General features: G+C 39.2%; 2 protein-coding genes across 7 annotated transcripts; one reads left to right on the forward strand and one right to left on the reverse strand.

The window, feature by feature from the left end:
- Positions 1–1871: 1871 nt before the first annotated feature.
- On the reverse strand, positions 1872–4708 carry LOC133708292 (chromatin modification-related protein eaf-1). The gene is made up of 2 exons (XM_062133761.1): positions 3424–4708; positions 1872–3175 (listed from the first exon to the last, which is right to left on the reverse strand). The coding sequence occupies exons 1-2, from the start codon at positions 4575–4577 to the stop codon at positions 2206–2208; spliced, it is 2124 nt and encodes a 707-aa protein (XP_061989745.1). The 5' UTR covers positions 4578–4708; the 3' UTR covers positions 1872–2205.
- A 14573-nt stretch (positions 4709–19281) lies between these two features.
- On the forward strand, positions 19282–21862 carry LOC133712127 (lipid phosphate phosphatase 2-like). 6 transcript variants are annotated; one of them, XM_062138216.1, is made up of 9 exons: positions 19282–19586; positions 19756–19883; positions 20097–20312; positions 20411–20498; positions 20602–20711; positions 20815–20905; positions 20989–21177; positions 21281–21340; positions 21454–21862. In XM_062138216.1, exons 2-9 carry the CDS (start codon positions 19824–19826, stop codon positions 21663–21665), a joined length of 1026 nt encoding a protein of 341 aa, XP_061994200.1. In that variant the 5' UTR covers positions 19282–19586; positions 19756–19823; the 3' UTR covers positions 21666–21862. The 6 variants fall into 6 exon arrangements, with proteins under 6 accessions (XP_061994200.1, XP_061994202.1, XP_061994199.1 ...); XM_062138218.1 differs by having other exon boundaries at positions 19778–19883; XM_062138215.1 differs by having other exon boundaries at positions 19284–19586; positions 19778–19883; positions 20094–20312.
- Positions 21863–21901: the final 39 nt, after the last annotated feature.

The raw sequence follows: 21901 nt of genomic DNA on the forward strand, positions 1-21901 counted from the left end.
ATGTGGTTGAACTGCTCCCATTTAGTATCATACAATACTGGCATACTGCTCCCAAGTACATGAATTTTGGAAATGATTTTGGTACTTCATCACATGGGTAATGTATGTGTGTTGATCTCTTCCCACATGCAATCCATATATCGGATATTGTGGAATTACCCAATATAGTGTTTCATTGTATGAAGCATACGGCATTTGGGACGAAGAATGATCAAAAAGGCCATATGTGCTTCCACCTTGTGAGCTTGATCCAATTCCGTAAGTACTTTCTGAGGTAGAACTCATTTCATGATGACGATAATGAGAATGGAATGGGTTTAGGGTTATCACTATATTGAGTTCCTATGTCCATTGAGTCAAGACTCATTTAGAGATAAATGGCTATCGCGTCTTCCTTGTGCATCCCTAGCTCTAGAATTGTATTCACGATTTGCACCAGGATAAGTAGTATGATCATCACTACTATATTGGTTGTAGTGCCATGATTTGCCACTCCCCCTGTCATTTTCATAATTTGCCTTATGATTGCAAATAGAATCATGATGTGGTTGGAGACTTGGAGCATGAGTACTTTGGTAGCAGATAAAGCAAAGAGGGTTTTGTTGTATCCAATTTCAACTTGATTGGAAAAAAAAAAATCAAAATTTCATATTTTGTCAGTGACAAACGAATTTCACAGAAATTTTAGAGAAATTTCTGACAAAATTTCGGTGTGAATTTTTTTATATATTTTTTGTGTGTGGATATTTCAGAAATTAAAAATTTCGTGGAAATATACGGAAAATTTCTGGAAACTCCTGACAGAAATGATATAGCATATGAATTTCGTTTCGGTACTTCAAATTTACGGAAATTTCAGCAGTTTCGGAGAAACTTAAAACCTTGACCTAAAGTTACACAATAGCGTCATATTTGATGCACAAAATTGAGTTGATATATAACTTGTTGAGTTTAAAGATAAAGTATAAGCTAGTTTCCAATTTTCGCATAAATTAAATGAAGAATAACAGCGAGGAGACTTGTGATTTCTAATTCCTACAAAATGGGCTAAAAATAAGTTTTTAGAGCAACTTCAACAGCTTCTCTATAATTCTGCAAAGCTTTAGCTTCTTTTTCTTCTCCAACTCCAACAGATTTCCTATTTTATAACAATCCCTAAAATCTCCATAATTCTTCCTTAAAACTTTAGATATTGTTGCAAATTTAGAGAATTTGGTTTTCTCTTTCCTCACTTTCTCTAAAATGGGGATAGTTATAGTAAATCTGTTGGAGCAAAATAGATTTTTTTTTTTTTCTAAAATAGAGAAAAATCAAAATATAGGGAAACTGTTGGAGTTGCTCTTATGGCCAATCCATCCACTTTCTTTCAACTCAGACATAATTAGAAGTTAGTTTTCATTTTTTCTTTTCATACACCAGTTTGCATATCCAATCCTACACACAAAATGAGGGTTTAGCTAATTAGGTTGGGATACATCCAATTTTGTCTAGGAAACCTTAATTGGATAAGCCATATTGTTTAGAATTTATCTAAATTGTTTGTGAAGGAAGTGTTTGAATATCTTTCATTTATTTAATACTAGATGGTGGTTATTTGCACGTCTGAGCGAAACACAGCAAAATTGAAGAAAGTGACAAGTACCTGCAAAAACTAATAGCAAAGGTAGTTTTTAAGTTACGATTCCAGTAGTGGCTACTTCATCATCAACTTAATCTTCGAAAAGGAGCACTTCGAGTGAAAACTATTGACTATTGTAATTCCAGCTATTACAACCTAGTTACAGTGAACATAGTGCACAAGAATTCAAATTAAAGCAACAACAAGATCATAACGAGCAAAGGGCAACAGCTACAGTGCTCATCCATCTGCATAATTCAAAACTCTTGCTACTTATAAAACATTTATTCAGAAACCGATCTGCACAAGCACACAATATGTTTGATTTGAGTTTCCAGCTTTTACAGTATAATCTCAGACCACCTTTTCATTTCCTATGAGTCTCTCTATGACAATGAGAAACAATATGACATACAAGAACGAGTTTGAAAACGTACCACCAAGTTCCTTATTATCTATCACAAATACATACCACAATCCAATTACCAAAGAAACGGATAATTTAAAGATAAACCAGGCACCCCACTTCTCCAAAATTGTTTCTTCCTTCTGAAAGCTGACTTACAAAGGCTGTAAAGTCCCCATCCTCATCGCTGCTGCTGCTGCTTGATGTTGTCATTAGGAAGCTGAGTTGAAACTTCCGGCAGCCCCATGGCAGCTGCGGCTGTCATGGTTTGGTACTGAGAAGTCATTGCGGGTGCTAGAGGCTGAGTATAGTATACCTGGGCATGCTGAGCATGAGAAGCATCGGCATATTCATAGGCATAATTAGCAGCACCTGTCGAAGTAGGAACAGTTGATTGAGACGGGTGATGAACCTGTGCGTAACCAACATATTGTTGCTGAGGCTGATGCTGAGTAGGAGGAACTTGAACCAGAGATGGAGGAGCAGCTGTAGTTGTTGTCCTGTACACACCAGCAGCAATTTCGGGTTTGGCAATGGGGGCATTCCTTATCTGGCTGTAAGCTGCGGTAGGAGAGAGCATTGGATTGGGAGGAGGTTGAGACCGGCTAGAAGCAATAGTAGCAGCAGCAGCTTCACTAATGTTGGACTGCAGCGGTTGCTGCAGGGGCAAGTTGCTGTAAGGTTGGGCCTGTCTTGCGGGCATGTAATAAACCTGGTATTGCTGCTGCTGATCGAGCTGAGGATGATGGTGGTGTTGCTGTTGCTGCTGGTGTTGTTGCTGCTGGTGCTGCTGCTGCTGGTGCTGCTGCTGAGAAGGATATACAGGGTAGTATGCCTGAATTGGCACAGACCCAGCAGGGTGATGATGCATGTACTGTGCACCAGGGTGTATAAATTGTTGCTGTTGTTGTAGTTGTTGTTGTAGTTGCTGCTGTTGTAGTTGTTGATCATATTGGGCTTGCAATACATACCCGGAATCCTGAACCTGTTGTTGCAACTGAACCCGAGTGTTTGGATCGGAGACATTAACTTTCGGATCAACAAGGTTTCCAGGAAACCTTGTGGGGGTTACCGCGGGTATTTGAGCAACTGGTTCTTGATAAATTACAGGTTTTGGGCGAGATATGGCAGCATTTGATAAACTATGATCACTGCAAATTCAAATCAAACAAAGCACAAAAATGCCACTATCAACTACTCGATCATAATCAATCATCCAATCAACAATAACAGTTTGATCTAAACATGCAAATTTGTCTACGAAAACAAAATTTCTAATTTGGAGCACGAGTGAAAGAACATTCTATTCTGTTTATGATATGAATTAGGCCTAAGAAATTCATGCACAGTTTGAACTTTGAAGAAGCAAATTAGTTTGTAGGTGACAAGCAAAGGATACCTTGACACTGAATCTGGCGACGGCAAATCAAAAATTCCGGTTGATTTGGGCTGAGACTGAGGCGGTACACCCTGTTGCTGAGGCTGAGGAGGAAGCGGTTTCCGATATCCACCGTGATCGGATCGTTCGTCATCGGAGACGACCCGATTCAGGTAATCAGGGGCCAAAGAAGAACTCACCGGCGCAGAGGAAGGCACAATAGTAGTCGGCAACGGCGGCGGTGAAGACAGCACCACAAAGCCGCCGCCATCGTCTTGCTTCTGCTGCTGCCCAACCAAACCCACCGTCATCTGAGCAAACTGCTCTTCAATCCCAACCTTCTGATCCTGCGCTCTATTCCCACCGTGACTGCTCCCACCGCTGTCTTCCACGTGGACCCGAATCGGAGGCAAATTCGCCAGCGACGGAGACGACGATGTTGACCCAAACGACGACGAGTTCTCGAGCATCGGCGAATCGGGGACAGAGTGAACGTCCGGTTTCCCGTTCTTGCAATTCGCCGCCGCAGAAGCCTCGGCGTCTCCTCCTCTCGAATCCGAATTGTTCGCCGCGCCGCCGCCGCCGTCGTCGTCTAGGCCGAGCAAGCAGTTGACGGAGGCGGAGTCGGAGAAGCCGCGGTTGAGCATCGCCGACGAGCCGTTGAGCGCGCTGAGGAACCAGTCGTCCGACTTGGTCGGCATATCGAGGGGCCCCATCGACTGCGCTGAATCCGGCTTCAGCGGAAACAGAAACAGCCGAATCCGCGCCGGCTTCGCCGACGAATTGTGGCTCGCCGTCCGGTCAAACTCGTCGATCATATTATCCAAATCCTCGTCGGTCGTCACGGAGATCAACGAGTCCAGGTCCTCACTCGGCAACTGGTATTTCAGCGTGAACGGCCGGTTATTCAAAAGCGTCTTCGCCAGACGATTCGAGAGGTCCGCAAGCGAAGTGTTCCTGTCCACGACGACGATTCGAGTGTCGCCGCCGACGTAGCACAACGACTTGTCGTGGGGCCGCGGCACGATGTGGCCACCGTAGCTGCACATCAGCCGGAGCCTGGACGCCGGCGGGAGCGGGTCGTCCCAGGAGTCGGTGTTTCGGGACCTCGGCGACGAGTCCAGCGAGTCGGCGTAGTGAGTCTGGAGTGGCGCCGCCGCCGCCGGTGGCTCCATAGAGGGAGTGGACTGAGTAAAACCAACGACTGTGGGTTTTTGGGGGTTGCGGTGGCGCTCAGACTCTTTTACTCTCTGCAGAAAAACGAAGTGAGAGAAAAAACAGAGAGGAGGGTAGTGGATGCTCCTATACCTGGTCTCCAGCTATTTTCCTTTATATATATATTTTTTAATATTTGTTTTAACCTTTTTGGGGTTAAATTACGGAATGGGGACCTTTTTTACGGGGAAGAGTGAAGCAACAGAAGAGGGCCAAGTTGGAATTTTGGAAATGAAACTGTGTACGAGTCCAGATGGTTTGACAGCTAGTTTACTGATTGGCTCCATATGGGGGTGGGTGTGGTGTTCTGCTGCGGCGGGGTGTAGGGTAGTAGCGTGACATCATCGACTGAGATTCAGCGCCCGGGATCCGTTCTGCCTCGCTACGAGTCTGTTAGTGCTGATTACGAAGATAATCTCTCTTTGTTCGATAAATAGAAAAATAAAATTTAGAAAATCTAATACTCTTTTATTAACTCAATTTCAAATTAATTTATCAATTTTCTTTTCAAATAAGGTTTTTTTTGTGAGGAAGAGGTAGGAGAGATAAACTATTGAATTAGTTATGATTTAGCTGAATGTTTAGAAATGGGATTCGAAGATTTCTAGGAACGAAAAATTAATAATTTTTTAGATTCGATTGAAATGATATTTTTCAATTGCGTATTCTCGCACCCACTTTTGTTTTTAGTGTTGTTCATGCTTTTTTGTTTGAGTACTGTTCACTTTACCTTTATTTGTGTTTGTTATTCTGATTATTAAGTTTTAAAAATGTATAACTCTAAATAATGATTTTAAAGCGTTAGGTAAGAAACAACAATTCATTCATGATACTCACAAGTAAGTGTCACTAATTGATATATCTTGATTTCAATGCTCATATGCATCGGCAATATACATTTAAGATGCGCGATTGAGTGATTTTCATATATATTTAGTAAAACTTACATATAAGAACAGTAATTAATGCACACATTAATGACTTTTCAATAGTTTATAAATCTTATATGATTTAAACTTAGATGAATCAACAAAATTTATTATGCTCGATCCCAATACCTAATTAATACCTAATTGCTTCGATAACACATCAATATTTGGCAAGGAAAAACAATTCCATATATATATATATATATATATATATATATTACTATATAGAGCATAAAAACAATCATTTTCATTGTTCCAAGCTTTATGAAAACGCGTTTTTAGAATCATTGATTAAATTATCCCTAATCCTTCATTGGGTTCCTATAAAATGATAAATTGGTTCCCCGCCAGTTTTTCTCAAAAGCCAAACCAAGTCCAAGCCGCAATCGTGGCAAACTGGCAACCCACCCACGGGTGACGTCATCATTCTACCCTACTTTTCAACTAAAAAAGATCGCGATAGACAATACTCAGCCGAAATCAAAGAACCACGTTCCTACTGTGTTCCACGCGCGTTACAATTGGTTTCAGCTATCGAACTCCTTGAATGATTGCCACGTGTAATTGAAACGCGTCGGGGCTCATCCTACCCGCGGCGGCCATGAGACGTTGTGCTGTAAAGTGACGTCGTTTGCCGCTGCTTATTACCCTATAATTTAATTAGGGGCTGTGACCAGTTACCCATTTTTAGCCCAAAAAATGCCCACTTACTCCACCAAGAGTTTTTTAACCCCATTTACCCAATCTTACATCTATTGACATTTTAGCCCCTGTTAATTAAATTAAAACTCATCCATCTCTTATCAGTCTCTCTCTCCTTCCCAAACTCTCTCTCTCTCCCCCCGATCTCCACCTCCACTCTCTCTCTCTCTCTCTCTCTCTCTCTCTCTCTCTCTCTCCTCCCCATGATCTCCACCTCCGGTCTGTCTCTCTCTCTCTGATCGCCGCGCCGGAGATGCAGTCCAAATCTGAACACGACGATGAAGCTCCAGTCGGCGATCCAACGTTCTCGTCGCCGTTCGATTGATCGGCGATCCAGCCACTCCAACGTCCTCGTCGCAGTTCATCGGCAATGTGTCTACTGCCCCTAACGCTGCCCCTAAACCCTAAACTTAACACGAAGACATTATTTGGGGGCAGTAATGTGTCTACTGCCCCCCACTAAACCATTATTACTGCCCCCCACTAAACCATTAAAACTTGCCCCAGTTTTGTGAAGGGTTCTGACTTCGTATGAAGACATTATTTGGGGGCAGTAATGTGTCTACTGCCCCCCACTAAACCATTAAAACTTGCACCAGTTAAGTGAAGGGTTCTGACTTCGTATGAAGACATTATTTGGGGGCAGTAATGTGTCTACTGCCCCCCACTAAACCATTAAAACTTGCACCAGTTTCAAGGATTCACAGTGTATTGCACTTTATCACAAACAAATCAACAAGAGATGATTACTGTCTCCTAAGAAAGACATTATTGGGTGGCACTAATGTGTCTACTGCCCCCCAATAGACCATCAAACATTACACCGCTTCCTATGTTTCGCAGATTATACAAGTTATTCACACTCAAAACAACAGATAATGTCTAAAAACCCACATTATGAGGGTCAATATTCTGTCTACTGCCCCCCACTAGACTGACACAAACAACACAATTTTTTTCATTTATCAACTACTGCAATTTAACACTACATTTACTTTGGAATAGCAGTTTTCAGTCCGTCAATAAATAAAGCAGTCATCATTGGCCCCCAATACAAAGTCTACTGGGGGGCACTAATGTTACAACTTTTATGGTTATGACTGCACAATAGCAGATAGCCATTTTCAGTCCGTCGTCGATTCCTTCAGAAGGTCAACCCCGGCCTCGCCGAGCTTCTCAGCGACGAGGACCGTCGGCTTGGCGTCGAGCTTGGCAGCGGAGAGCACGACGACGAGTTTCGGCGCGGCGATGGCTAGAGCAGGCGTCGTGGGCGACCTGCCGGAGGGATGGAGGGAGGGAGAGAGAGATCCGACGTCTTCTGGAGAGAGAGAGAGAGAGAGAGAGAGAGAGAGAGAGAGAGAGAGAGAGAGAGAGAGAGAGAGAGAGAGAGAGAGAGAGAGAGAGAGATAGAGAAATCGGTGAGGGGGGAGGAGAGAGAAATCGGTGAGGGGGAGAGAGAGAGAGAGAGAGAAACTGAGAGTAGAGAGATTGAAGGAGAGGGCAAAAAAGTCCCAAAAATTAATAAAAAGAATTAATTGGGTAAAGGGGAAATAATCCCTTAGAGTGTTTTGGGTAAATGGGGTTTAAAAACTCTTAGTCGGGCAAGTAGGCACATTTTAAGCTAAAATTGGGTAAATGAGCATTTTCCCATTTAATTATTTACAGCTGTTAACACAAAAGTGTTTAAGAATTAAGATGCTTTGTTAAATGGAATCTGGTGTGCTACTGCTCTACGAAGCTTTTTTTTTTTTTTTTTGTCAGACTAAAAAAAGCATAATGTTCTTTTGTTTTTCTTAATCTGGGCTTGTCATTTTGCTAACCATATAGGCAAATGGTTGATTCTTAATTACAGCAATGTTTTATAGGTACCTGTTTTAGATTCTACTATATTCTAGGAAGCTTACTGCGTTTGATTGAATTATTGGAAGGCCAACTGTACAAGGAATAATATCACGAAAACCAATTAGGTCAAGGGTCAAATAAGCTTTTCGCTTACATTTCGACACTCAATATTAGCTTGAAAACGATGTCGCGATCATATTGAAATTCAAGTGATGTAACACGATTCAAGTTGAAGTTGCTAGAGATTTGTTGGATAACTACACCACCACGCTTTAGTAATACGAACAGTGAAACTCTTAAGTAGGGCAAACGTGACACGTGATTGGTACGCCCAATCAATCATGCTTCTCTATCTCTTAATTGTATTCGAAAGTATATTAAAACAAAATACCCCCGACTACCCTATCTCTTAATTGTATTCGAAAGTATATGAACACTGATTGGTTGGGCGTATCAACCACGTGACACGTCTGCTTTACGTAAGATTCTTTCATATAAAGATAGTCGGTCCAATATATTGTTATAAGAAGGCAATCAAACACATCTTAATACATCACTCAGATCATCCCAATTTAAAAACATGTAAAAAGTGACACCTATACAGAATATAACTTGTAAATGACTTGAATTTAAAACCTCATTCACAACTGTGAGAAAAATAACAATAAACAGGTTTATTGTACTAAAAACGTACAAGCAACAATTTATGCAAGATGTGGTGACTTCATTATGAGTGGGTAAATAGTTACCAATGACAGTAGTCAAATCAGATTCAAAGAAGAAAAAAAAATAGTGAAACATGATCTTCATAACCTTTTTTTTTTGTCATAATGATATTCATAACCTAGGATGACTAAACACAGATTGTTCAGTTTCTCTCTCTCTCTCTCTGGGCCATTATTATCGACTCATATAATGGCCAATTTTTAAATCATAGTTGGTGACTTCATTAGGTAACAATGCACTCAGCTAATTAACCTACAGTTACTGTAGGGTGTGTGTGTTTGGAGGGGTGGTAAGGCTTTGGTCTCATATATAAGAGGTCAGGAGTTCGAGCCCCATCAAGCATGGGCGTAGGGAGTATAGGGCGAGAGGGGTGAGCTGACCCTTCTCAAATTTTCATTCTAACTCTTGATTGGTTGAACTCTCCACATAGATAGATATTAAATACTTTAATGACCCTCCTAATAAATGAAAAGAATGCTCTAATCATCTTCATCTTTGACCTAATTAAATACATTAATTATTTTCAGTTTTTATTATTTGATGCTTTCCTCTTTCAATTTCTATTAATGCAAATGGAATCACAATTAATATTCTTCAATAAATCAACCTAATTGCCAAACAAATCAGTATCATTCGTGATGTAATTTATTAAGGTATAAGGTAATTATGTAAAGATTTCAATTATGCGTTAGTAAACGATTTTTTTCAATGTAATAGCTTGTTTATATTTTGACCCTCCTAGATGAAACTTCTAGCTACGCCACTGCCATCAAGGGTGGGAATGTGGTGGGGTTTAAAAAAAAAAAAAAAACCTACAGTCACTCTAAATAATTAGAGGAAGCGGGACCCAGCTGGAGTGGAAAAACTAGCCATGAGGGTCAATTTCAAATTAACTTGCAGTAAATTCTTTATTTAAACTAAATTAGACTCAAACATTCCGATTTCTTTAGATTTCTGGTCTGATTGTTTATTCCGGTTTGAGCTGACCGGAATCGTCGGAAATAAAGAGTAGAATAAATAATGTGGCGCATCGCACCGCTCTCCAGCTCATCGGAAATCTTATGATTATTTTTATAGATTTGTTTATATTATTAGAGGATGACAATAACTTGTTCAAATTTTTAATACATGAGAAAGGAGAGGAGTAGTAAGGGATTGTTTACCTATTTTTCAAATTCGACCAAATTAGTGAAAGTCGAAATATCGGATGAAGAAATCGGATATTTTTGTTTCCTTTTACCCAACAAGTTATGTGATGAAATGAAACGCTACTAACTCTACTAAGTTCTTGCATGAAAAGTCGCTCAACAAAATTTCGACATAGAAGTTAAATATTATTCATTGCAATTTGCGTTAAGCAAGTATCATCCAATTGTAACAATGACACACTGTCATGTCACCGAAAACTATTGTTCAGATTTAAAACTACATGCATTTTTGCATTTTTGAATGTTGAAAGTTTTTCCAATCAACCTAACAAATTCCATTACCCATCCATGTGAAGAGAAAAAAACATGCACGCACTAACAATGAATTCGCCTCTATAAGCTAATTGCAAAAGCTTCTTCACCAATTAGGAGGTTAAATTAATCATCTAGGTGAAGCTAGGTTAGTGGTACATAATCTCAAACCGCATAGGTCCATTATACTAGTAATGCAACATTGAGTATTAAACCACCTAATCAATCATCATGGTCACCTGTGTTTTATTTTTTTCTCCCTTTTGTTTATGCTATTCTCCAAAGGATAAGATAGACTAATAATAATCAAGGTCTTTGACACAAAGAAGGTCGTTGTGATATGAAAGTAATTCGTCCCAATTCGCTTACTCCGATTTTAAAAGATATTTTGTTAATTCATATCCATTTGGCGTTTAGGTTAACCTGTAATGAACATTGTTTACCTAATTGCATGTCATGTGCAACTCAACTTTGAACTCTCTTGATTGGCTTGGGAGTATTTTGATTATTTTTGCTCATCTTCTCAAAAAATAAATAAATTAATTAATTAATTAAAAAATTACTTTTGCTCATTCCTGTGAAGGATGTTCGCGTGACTGGCATGATGGACAACAGAACAAGGACTACAATATTGAAACAACCTGCCAATAATTATGAACGCATTTACGCGATGAAGTGGTGCAGTACTTCCCTTGCGTGAAGGTATGTTGGACCTATGCATAATTGCTTACGATTTGAAATCTTGTTTGATATTCTTGGCTTTTGGTTCAAGTGGTTCATATATGATTTTACTCCATGGGGAGTGATTTTCACTCTTGTTTTCAAGATTTCTTTCACACTTGCACTTAGCTAGCTAGGGCTTTATTGCAATTCATATATTTTGGCATAAAAAAAAAAGTGAGAATTGATAAATAACACATAAATCGAGGGCTATGCGGATCCTCGGACATATATATATATATATATGATAAGGATTAATAATAATGAACCAAGCTACTTATGGATGTAACCACAATTAACATCACTATGGTCGGGCTATCGAACACGAGGTTAGAATTGAATTACGAGTCGGACCAATTTGCGAATCGAGTGAGCTCCCCTTGCATGCAATGATGCAGTGGTAACGTACTCTCATTCTAATTCAGTGCTCTCCGAACCGTGCGGGAAGGTTTCCCACTTTCCCATCACACGGCTCACTAACTTGATCTTCCGCAGTGTGTCTGGGGTACAATCTCACTTTCTTTTGCCACTCAAGTGTACGGCATCCGCCACGTACGCTTTGGCCCCTTGGCTTACTAAATGACCACCGAGGTTTAAGCATTTCAGAAACAGACATTGGCACCAATGGCAGTTAACTGATGTCAACACATATGAACTCAAAGTCCCAACAAGTCTGAACGAATATATACGGGCTAGCCCCGACCAAACTTAGCTAAACTAGCTAGTCTCGTATTCAGCAATGTTAATTTAGCTGGATTAATCCTGCAAAATTGCTTTTTCTCATAGCATGTTCAGTGTTTCGACTTTTTGTCAATGTTTATAAAGACCGAAACACAAAACGAAACTATAATACAATTCAAGACAATTTGCGATTTTTGAGTGCTAAAATATTTGTCCCAACTCATAGTTGATTTTTAATCACATACATAAAACAGTTAGCATATAACCATACATGCAAGTGTCACATATGTTAAAAGAGAATAAGAGAAAGAAAACGATAAATTCTTAAATTTTCAATTGGACCAATTATATGAAAACATCAAAAATAGTCGATGCAAGGAGACAATGCCAAATTTAATGATCATGTCATTGCTATTTTCTTAGACCCTACTTAACTAGGTTTCTCTACTTGCTCTTAAAATTGTCTACTTCCATTTTCTACCTCTTGTATAAGTACTATAGCTACCAGTTCTTGCCCCCTATAAATGAGAATCCAAAGTTGATGATGATCCATCGCCATCGATCTACTAGAAACACAGTCAGTAGTCCTGTCTCATTCATTGACAAATTGGGTAGTGCACTACTTCTGCTTCCAACTACGATAGTAGCTCTTACCCTGTTCTTACCAGGTATAGCAAGTAAATGCAAACATGCCATAATCAACAAGGAAATCCTCTCCATCTCTGTCATGTTCGGTTCGACCAAGCTACATAATCGGATGTGTTCTATATCAAACTTTTAGAATCGAGAACCATTAATTAAATTAGTTCATCATGTGAGGGCAAACCCACGAGCCAAATTTAACGACTCCTAGTTCCGGAATACATACTAAAGAACTTTCGACAACATAGAAGCAGGGTGTGCTGAAATAAGCTGAATATATGGTGTACAAATTAAGATATACGACTACATGGATCAGAGAGAAAGAAGGAGCTAGCTAGCTAGGGTTTTGATAACCAATGATCTCGCCCGGTGCTGTGGTCTTCCACTTTAAGAGACAAATGGTCATAAAACAGGGAGATGGGGACCCGCTTTAGGAAACAGCTCGATCAATGGCTCTTCTGGTCAAGTGCTTAACAGCCTGATATGGATGAGAACAGTCAGTGAGGCACAGAGAGCTAGCTTAGCTAAGCCAGCAAGTATTCTCTGTATTTTAATTTTAGAGGCCCGAGACGAGGTGTCGTCAACCTCGATTTCCAATTCCACAAGAAATCTTGTTACTTTTTTGGGTTGACATATTCTCTGCGTTGGGTCAGATATGTTTTCCAAATTCCAAGTACTCCTTAAACGGGACAGCGAATTCAGTAATTAACCTGTTGTTCTGAGGTAAATCATCATAGCTTTGAATTGTATGGGGTTTGCTGCCGGTGAATTATGATTTGTTAGTTATTTGAAATAATTAATATGTAAAACAGTAAAACAGTAAAAAGTTATAAGTTTAATTCTTACTTATATATCATGAGATAGTGATTAGTCATTTTTTTTTTTTTTGAATAAAGATAGTGATTAGTCATTAGTGAGATTATAAATTATTATCTTTCTTAAAAATATATATATAGACACAGATTAATTATGAATCATAGATCCCTTTATCGGAGGACTTGACTTCTTACGCACATATATGAGATTTTAGGGCTGGTCTCACTTTGTCATGCTAATATTTTAGGTACATAGTTGAAGCATTATAGTTCTGAGATTTTGTTGCCTGAGAGCAGATATATTTTCCTTTGCAAGCAGCCCTATTCCCTGATTGTACCTCACTTTAATCAATTACAGTGTGTAAAACAGACCGGCTACCTTAATTCATGTTTCCCTAACTGAATCGTATGAATTATTATCACTAAGCTTTATTTAGGATTTTGGGTTACGAAAAGCCCATAATCTACCTGGATTGGACAGAAGTGGACCGAACCCTGATAGCAAAGCCCAAACAGTTTGAAATGTGTTGTTCTCTTTGTAAATTGCAATGCAGACAAAGTTGCAGTAGTTAAGTGTCTAATGTTGCTGCACAATCCCATCGTTTGGTAGGGGACAGTGGGCCGTTCAATCATCCTAGCTATTCAATTCCCAATTGATCAATCACAATAGACAAATCCTTATACTAATTACTAATTAGTTGACAATGAACTGAATTGTGGAGAAAATTCTACACAAGTAATTTATAATTAACAAGTTGGATTAGGATGAGTACTGGTGGGGGAAGATGTTATTCGTGCGGTCGGTGTCGATGCTGGCGAGTAGTGAACTGGTGCTGATGCCGTGATTATGATCGTCAACCTTATGGTTTTCTTTAGGTACGAGCCTACGATGAACGATGTGTCCAATCAACTATGTTCCATGCTGGCCGGTGTAAACATGATCGGAGGTCATAGGACAGCCTTGGGATATAGCTTGCTGTACAGCTCTAGGGCTATATATACAGCCTTTTGCTTTACATAAAATGATCATCAAAAGCTAGCTAGATAGCCAGTGTGTTTGTCTCCAAACACATCCACGTAAATGAGACGTCAAGCAAAGCTGCAAAGATAGACTAGATAAAAGAGACGTGAGGCTAAATGCTTGACTACAGAAGAAGAGAGGACATTATTGTTGGTTCTGGACTTTTGGTTCGTAGTGGTCGTCATTATCAATCAGTCATAGATGAGAAAGGAGACCCTAGACACTAGCCATTCAGCGAGCTCTGTCCCTGTTCTTTTGTTATGTACCGTAGGATTAATAGTTTCCCTCCAAGTTGGAAGGACATCATCATCATCTACTAATTACCGACACCATGAAATTTTAATGGCTTTCAAAGGTGTACGCCCTCGGCTTGGTTGAGCTGAAGAAACTCGATAGCTTTGTTTGCTGCTTGTCAAAATTTAGGAAACACTAATGCCCCTTGGTGAAGCTACAACGTTAAGAGATGGACTGTATACGGCCTTACTGAATTAGTATCAACGTGTCATTGTTGAGGGCAATTCTAATCTGCTCTTGGATTGTATAACCTTGAGGTCTGCTGTTCTTTGGAGGATTAAGGCTCTTATTCAAGATATCTACAGGCTTACCACTCAGTTTCATTCTGTGGTGTTCAGACACATTTATAGAGAGGCCAATTTTGTGGCCGATCGGCTAGCTGACTTGGCCCATAATACTCCGAATCCTTCTGTTTGGTTCTTCTGTCTTCCTCTGTCTGTGTCCCCAGCGTTCCACCTGGATCAGTTGGGCAGGGGCGTTCCTAGAGGTTTGTTTTGTAGTTTGTGTTTTGTTTTTCTTTTGGCAACAAAAAAAAAAATGGAAGTAGAATATCTACTACTAGTTAAACAACAACTTACTAACCCAAAAAAACAGAGACAAAGAAGCAATATAAAAAGAAACCAAAAAATAAAAACTTTTTTTTGTTATTTAATCAATCCCTAATCAGGTTGTGAATTTCATTCATCGCAAATCAGAATCGCCATTACATACCATTCCGCTGTCATCTATAGACAGACAAGAAGATGTGGTAGTATCTACAATGATACATAGGAATAGGTCCATTAGATGTCCAATCATCTATAAATAGCTTGAATCCTCTTTTAGTACTACTCCAGAATATTGGCTAAGAGTCCTAAAACAAGACAAATAGTCAAATATAGTGCACAAAACAAAGTGCATAGGTCCCTTAAAAAAGAGAATTATTGGAAATAAATAAGCTAAAAAGTAAAAACTATCTAAAATCACAGCAGCCCAATGAAGCCCCAAGAGTCCAACCCCAAAGCCCATATAGGGATGGCTCAACCCCAGCCCAGCCACATGCCTGGCCCTAGTGCTAGGCAGGCTTGGCGACAGCCCAAAGCACCAGAGTAAATGGGGCACCAAATGTAAAGCCCAATGTATATTAGTATATATATGTGTGTGCTATGAGGCCATCTTTGGAAAGATAAAGACACAAAAAACTAATCACGGAAAAAGAAAAAGTCAAGGAATTAATTATAATTAAAGCTCGGATGCAATCTTTTTCCATAAAACAAGAAGACACACACTCTTATTTTTCTCAACTTTTCTCTCCACATCTTCTGATTTTTTTTTTGTTGTCATTTTTGTTGCAATCTCCATAAATTAAAGTTTATGTCTTCTACTTTTCTAGACTCCAGTAGAGAATGAGAAAGAGATTGTCTTTTTTATTTTTTATTTATTTTTATTGAGTTTTGTTAACCCTCAATGCTATAATTTTGCTCAATTTTGCAATAGAAGTTTATTTTTGTTGCGGAAATTTGCAGTAGAGTTTGACACTTCCATTGCAATATATATTTGTTCTTTTTTTAAGAAAAAAATTATATTTTATTTAAGTGTAGCTATGTTAATTCTCAATACATATTAGAAAAAGGGATATTTTTGGTTAAACCAGGATATCCCTTAGGCAATGACTAATCCCTCGAGCCAGGTCGGACCCCATTTAGGGGGGAAGCTCTCCCAACGCTGGCTGCTCCATTCACAAGGCTCGAACCCAAGACCTTGCTTAAGGGGAACAAGCTCCTTACCACTTGAACCACCAAGCGTTGGTTAGAAAAAAGGATTTTCATAGAACCTTGTTGCATTCTTGACAAATTTAGAAACAATGATTTTTTGCAAGACTTATTCGAGTTTCTCAGTAGAAAAATAGGGGGCCTAAGGATAATTCTTGCCCGGGGCCTTGCAAGACTTAGGGTCTGCCCTACCCTGCCCAGCCACCACTTCGTCCGCCATTGATTGCACCGAACAGCACAGCCAAAAATGATCCCTGCCGCCAGATTTATGTCAACAGAAACGCCATTTCGACCACCTGAAAGTTCCAAACATTGAATATCCCCAGTAGATCCAAACCTGACTAGATTGAAATAGCTTGAAAGACATTCAAAATGTCCCAACACCACCAGTGGCCGATGTCGCACATGGAACTGATGAGGAGCAAGAACCAAATGCATCCCATTCCGTCAAAGACTGCCCTTGTAAGTACAACCACCACGCTTCAGAAGTCATAACTGGAAAAACCAATGCCAAAAGCAATTCAATCAAAACCTCGAGCATAGCACTCCCAAAGAGCCATCATTAAACACCAGTATCCAAACACCCATCCGGTAGCAAACCCACACCCTCAGCGAGGCTTAGAGGCCAGCCTAAGCGTCACGGGCGTTGCCGGACGAGCAGGAATTTGCATAATTCGACCTCCATTTTCCTAGGGTTTTTGAATAATGAATAATGAAAGGTGCATAATCACTAAGCTTTATTTAGGATTTTGGGTTACAAAAAGGCCATAATCTGCCCGGATTGGATAGAAGTGGACCAAGCCCTGATAGAAAAGCCCAAACAGTTTGAAATGTGCTGTATCTCTTTGTGAATTGCAATGCAGACAAGTTGTAGTAGTAAGTGTCTAATCTTGCTGCACAATCCCATCGTTTGGTAGGGGACAGTGGACCGTTCAATCATCCTAGCTAGCTATTCAATTCCCACTTGATCTATCACAATAGACAAATCCTTATACTAATTACTAATTAGTTGACAATGAACTGAATTGTGGAGGAAATTCTTCACAAGTAATTAATAACAAGTTGGACTAGGATGAGTACTGGTGGGAGAAGATGTTACTCGTGCTGTCGCGATCGGTGTCGATGCTGGTGAGTAGTGAACTGGTGTTGATGCCGTGATTATGATCGTCGAAGTTTTCAGTTTTCAGTTTTCTTTAGCTATGAGCCTACGATGAACAATGTTCCAATCAGCTATATCCCATGTTGGAGTGAACATGCATGATAAGAGGCCATAGGCCAGGCTTGGGGTATAGCTTACTGTACAGCTCTAGGGCTATATATATATATATATATATATATATATATATATACAGCCCTTTGCTTTACATAAAATGATCATCAAAAGCTAGCTAGATAGCCAGTGTGTTTGAGATGGTTGTCTCCAAACACATCCACGTAAAAAGAGACGTCAAGCAACGCTGGAAAGATAGACTAGAGAAAAGAGACGCAAGGCTAAATGCTTGACTACCGAAGAAGAGGACGTTGTTGTTGGTTCTGGTCTTCTGGACTTTTGGTTCGTGGTGGTCGTCATTATCAATCAATCATAGATGAGAAAGGAGACCCTAGCCACTAGCCAGCCAGCGAGCTCTGTCCGTAACTGGGTTCTGTTGTTATGCACCGTGGGAATAGTTTCCCTCCAACACATCATCATCTACTAGACTACTAATTAGTAATTACCGATACATAAAAGCCAGCTTTAAATTTTTAATGACTTTCAAAAGCGTACGCTCTCGGCTTAGTGATTTTTTTTTTTTAAAGTTAGTACAACTGCGAGAAATTTTATTGACACATCCCTAAATACTTAATACACATTCTAATTTTTTTACATTTAAAATCAGATTATATGGGTAAATGAAATGACTGAAAAAACATTCATATTAGAAAATGAACTATAATTGGAATATGTTTATTAGCTTTTAATATTGTTAAAAATTCAAGTTGAAATCTTTGTCATGAGTTCATGACAAGCTTGATTATTAGCAATTATGCATTACAAAATTCTTATGATCGTTCATATTGTTTCTTGGTAATTAATAGAAAGAAAATAAAACCTAGTATGATATATAACCCTAATTGGAATCTTCTTGTACAAGCTTGACTACTAGCAATTTTGCATTACAAAATCCTTATGATTGTATATGTTGTTTCATGATAACTAATGGAGAGAAAATAATAACAATGTAGTAATAAACCTAGTTGGGATCCTCTTCATGTGTTCTTGATTATTTTTCAACAATTTTGACTACCAGCAATTTTGAATAACAAAATTATTAAGATTGTACAGGTCGCATGATAATAATTGAAAGAAAATTAAAATTATTATGATGATTCTGATAATTAAATGCATTTAAATTCATTATGATATATATATATAATGTTGTGATTATGATAAAGTTTAGCATGATGATTTTAATATTGATTTATATATAGTGATTTTATATAGAATTTTGAGGATAATTTAGGTAGTTTGAGTGGTGTATTTAATAAAATGATAGAATAAGAAATTAAATGAGTGGTGTATTAAGTAATAAGAGGTGTGTATTAAGTATTTAGGGATGTGCGAATAAAGTTTCCCTACAACTGCCGCCCTCCTTAATTGAGCTGAAAAAACTCTAATGCTTGATGAAAAGAAGACTCATAAGTAGAATAAACACAGACTTACCAACCCAAAAAAAAAAAAAAAAATCCATGAAAAAGAAAAGACTATAGACAACCAGGTCATTCTCTATAAAAAAAAAATTATTTCGAAAGTGGTCATTCTTTATGAGAATCCAAAAAAGGAAAAGAAAAAGCAAAAAGGTCTTACGCGGTTTGGCTACGTAGTTTGTTATGATTGGCCAACTACCCTTAACCCGGCCCATGTTATCCATCTAAAAGCCCAGCCTGTAACACGTTTCTCTCATTCCACATCAGGACGACGTCGTACGAATTCTACCAACCGCGCATAACCAAGTCAATCAACGACGCCGTACAAGTCAACACCATCAAACGGCCGATGCCCCCCGACTCAGTTACCTCTTCACCTCCAAAACCATGGAGAAACAAACAAAAAAACATACCCAGATTCAAATTTTCTAATTCTAATCCAAATTTTTCAAAAAAAAAAAAAAAATCCGAACAAGGTCGTTATCTGATTATCCTCGCGCGCCGTTCATCTTCACACAATTTACGGCTTTAAAGCCCCCCTCTACTAACCCCCACATTGTATTCTTCGTCGATCCAAATACAAACCATAAAACCGTCTGTTCGGCTCCACCAGTTCCATTTCCTCCACTCTCAAAAACTCAGAGTGGCATTTGGCACCACCAGGAAGGAAGATTTGAGTCTCTTTTTTTATTTTTTTTAAGGTAAATTGCTGACACGTCCTTTCCTACCTTTTTTAAAATTCATCACTGGCTCTCTACAAATAGATCCTTGCTTTTGAATCCACTACTTTTTCTTTTGCCTTCAATTATTTTTGTTTCGCGATAAGATTCTGCTCTTTGTTGGATTTCGATCTCTTCTCCACTGTTGCAGAGACGACTGTGTTTTTGTTTAGGGAACTTGACAACTGTACGGCTCGGTTTTTCTGGGTTTCGGTCGTTATGGGTTGGCGGAATCTTGGATCCCTTTTTCCTTATTTCCGCAATATCTTTAACTTCCAGGTTGGTTGCTGGCTCTTCACTTTTCCCGTTGTTCTTTTTTCTTTTTTGGGTAATTCTCTCACTCATGACTCATCACTTGACTCCTCTGCTTTTGTCGGATTTGTTTCGCTTTATTAAGGGTGTGAAATGATTAAAATCAGAGGGTTCAATCATGAGTTAATCATGTTCGGAGTGCAGCAATTAAAATAATGTGTTAATCTGGTGTTGCAGCAGGTGCAGGGTGATCAACTGGGCACGTACACCATCAAGTCTCATGGAGCCGCGGTTGCCAAGAACCACAAGCATGACTGGCTCATACTCGTGCTTCTTGGTTTGATCGAGATAGTCTTGTATATCATTCAACCTTTCCACCGTTTTGTGGGGAAGGATATGATGACTGACCTCAAGTACCCCATGAAAGCAAACACTGTCCCTGTTTGGGCTGTTCCTGTAAGAGCTTTGAACCATTGGCAATGTTAATGTGTTTCGCAGCAAGTGTTGGGTTTTTATTAGTTTTTGGGGATTGATTTTTCTGTTGATATGATCAGATGTATGCAGTCTTGGTTCCTATTGCCATTTTTCTTTTCTTCTATGCGCGTAGGAAAGATGTGTATGATCTTCACCACAGCATTCTTGGTAATCCATCTTTCGCTTTTGTGTAACTTTTGCTCGACTTAGGACACTTGAATAGTTTAAGTGTGTTAATTTTGGTTACTCGCATATGTATCTATATGAGCAGGCCTGTTATTTGCTGTGTTGGTTACTGCTGTCATTACTGATTCAATAAAAAATGGAGTTGGGCGTCCTAGACCAGATTTCTTTTGGCGTTGCTTTCCTGATGGAATCGATGTATGTTATGTTTCCCATCGACTCCAAATCCATATTTTATATGAGTATATGGAAACCTCTTCCGAATAGCGTTGATTATGATCTATGTTTGTACTTGTTGTAGAATTATGATAAGTGGGGAGATGTGGTGTGCCATGGTAAGGCCAAGGACATAAAGGAAGGACATAAGAGTTTCCCGAGTGGCCATACTTCATGTAAGCAGTGCTTCCTGCTCCGTTATTCTTAATTTGTTCACCAAAAACGTTACATATAATGATACTTTGGCATTGCTCTGCAGGGTCCTTTGCAGGCTTAGGCTTCCTTGCCTTCTACTTGAGTGGAAAGATTAAAGTTTTTGATCGAAAAGGGCATGTTGCGAAACTATGCATTGTCTCCCTTCCTCTACTGGTTGCATCTCTCGTTGCAGTGTCCAGAGTATCTGACTATTGGCACCATTGGCAAGATGTGTTTGCTGGAGGTCTTTTAGGTCTGTTCATATTTCTAAGCCTTTTTTTTTATTTTTTAAATACTGCATAGTACAGAAATAAGTTGTTTTGAGACTAATTTATTATGACTTTTGTATCTTGTAGGATTTGTTGTGGCTGCATTTTGCTACCGGCAGTTCTTCCCTGCCCCTTATCATGATCAAGGTCATTTTTTGCACTTCCTTTTTCGTTCCTGCATAATTTTCTTCTCTGTATGTTGCACTTGCTTTCATGAAATACTGTGCTGATGGATTTTGTTGTTCTTCTGTATCAATCAGGATGGGGTCCTTATGCATATTTCCAAGCATTGGAGGAGACGCGTAGCAATTCAAGCTCGGCGTCCACTGCAAATGCACTCAGTGTGCAGGTCATGGGAGTTCAGAACGTTACTCAACCTGTTCCTGCACAAAATGGTGTTGCATTTTCGTCATATGCTTCAAATCAATATACAAGCCTTAAGCTAGATGAAATGGAATCTGGGAGGAGGTGATAATAATATTGTGCATCTTCATCATCTCCTTCGCTACTTAATGACTTATGTGTATACTAGTCCTAGTTAAACACATCCTTTGTAGCCTGGATGCTATATGCAGAGCTTAGTTTGATGGTCACGGTTTGTGAATACACGAATGCTTTGCTTTGTCAAACTAGAAATAATCACTCTCCTCGGATAACAGTTAATACCTACTTTGTTGAACAAAATGTCTAAACGCCATTTCTAATCCA

This window comes from Rosa rugosa, chromosome 5 (assembly GCF_958449725.1).
Source record: "Rosa rugosa chromosome 5, drRosRugo1.1, whole genome shotgun sequence".
Classification (NCBI taxonomy): Eukaryota; Viridiplantae; Streptophyta; class Magnoliopsida; order Rosales; family Rosaceae; genus Rosa; species Rosa rugosa.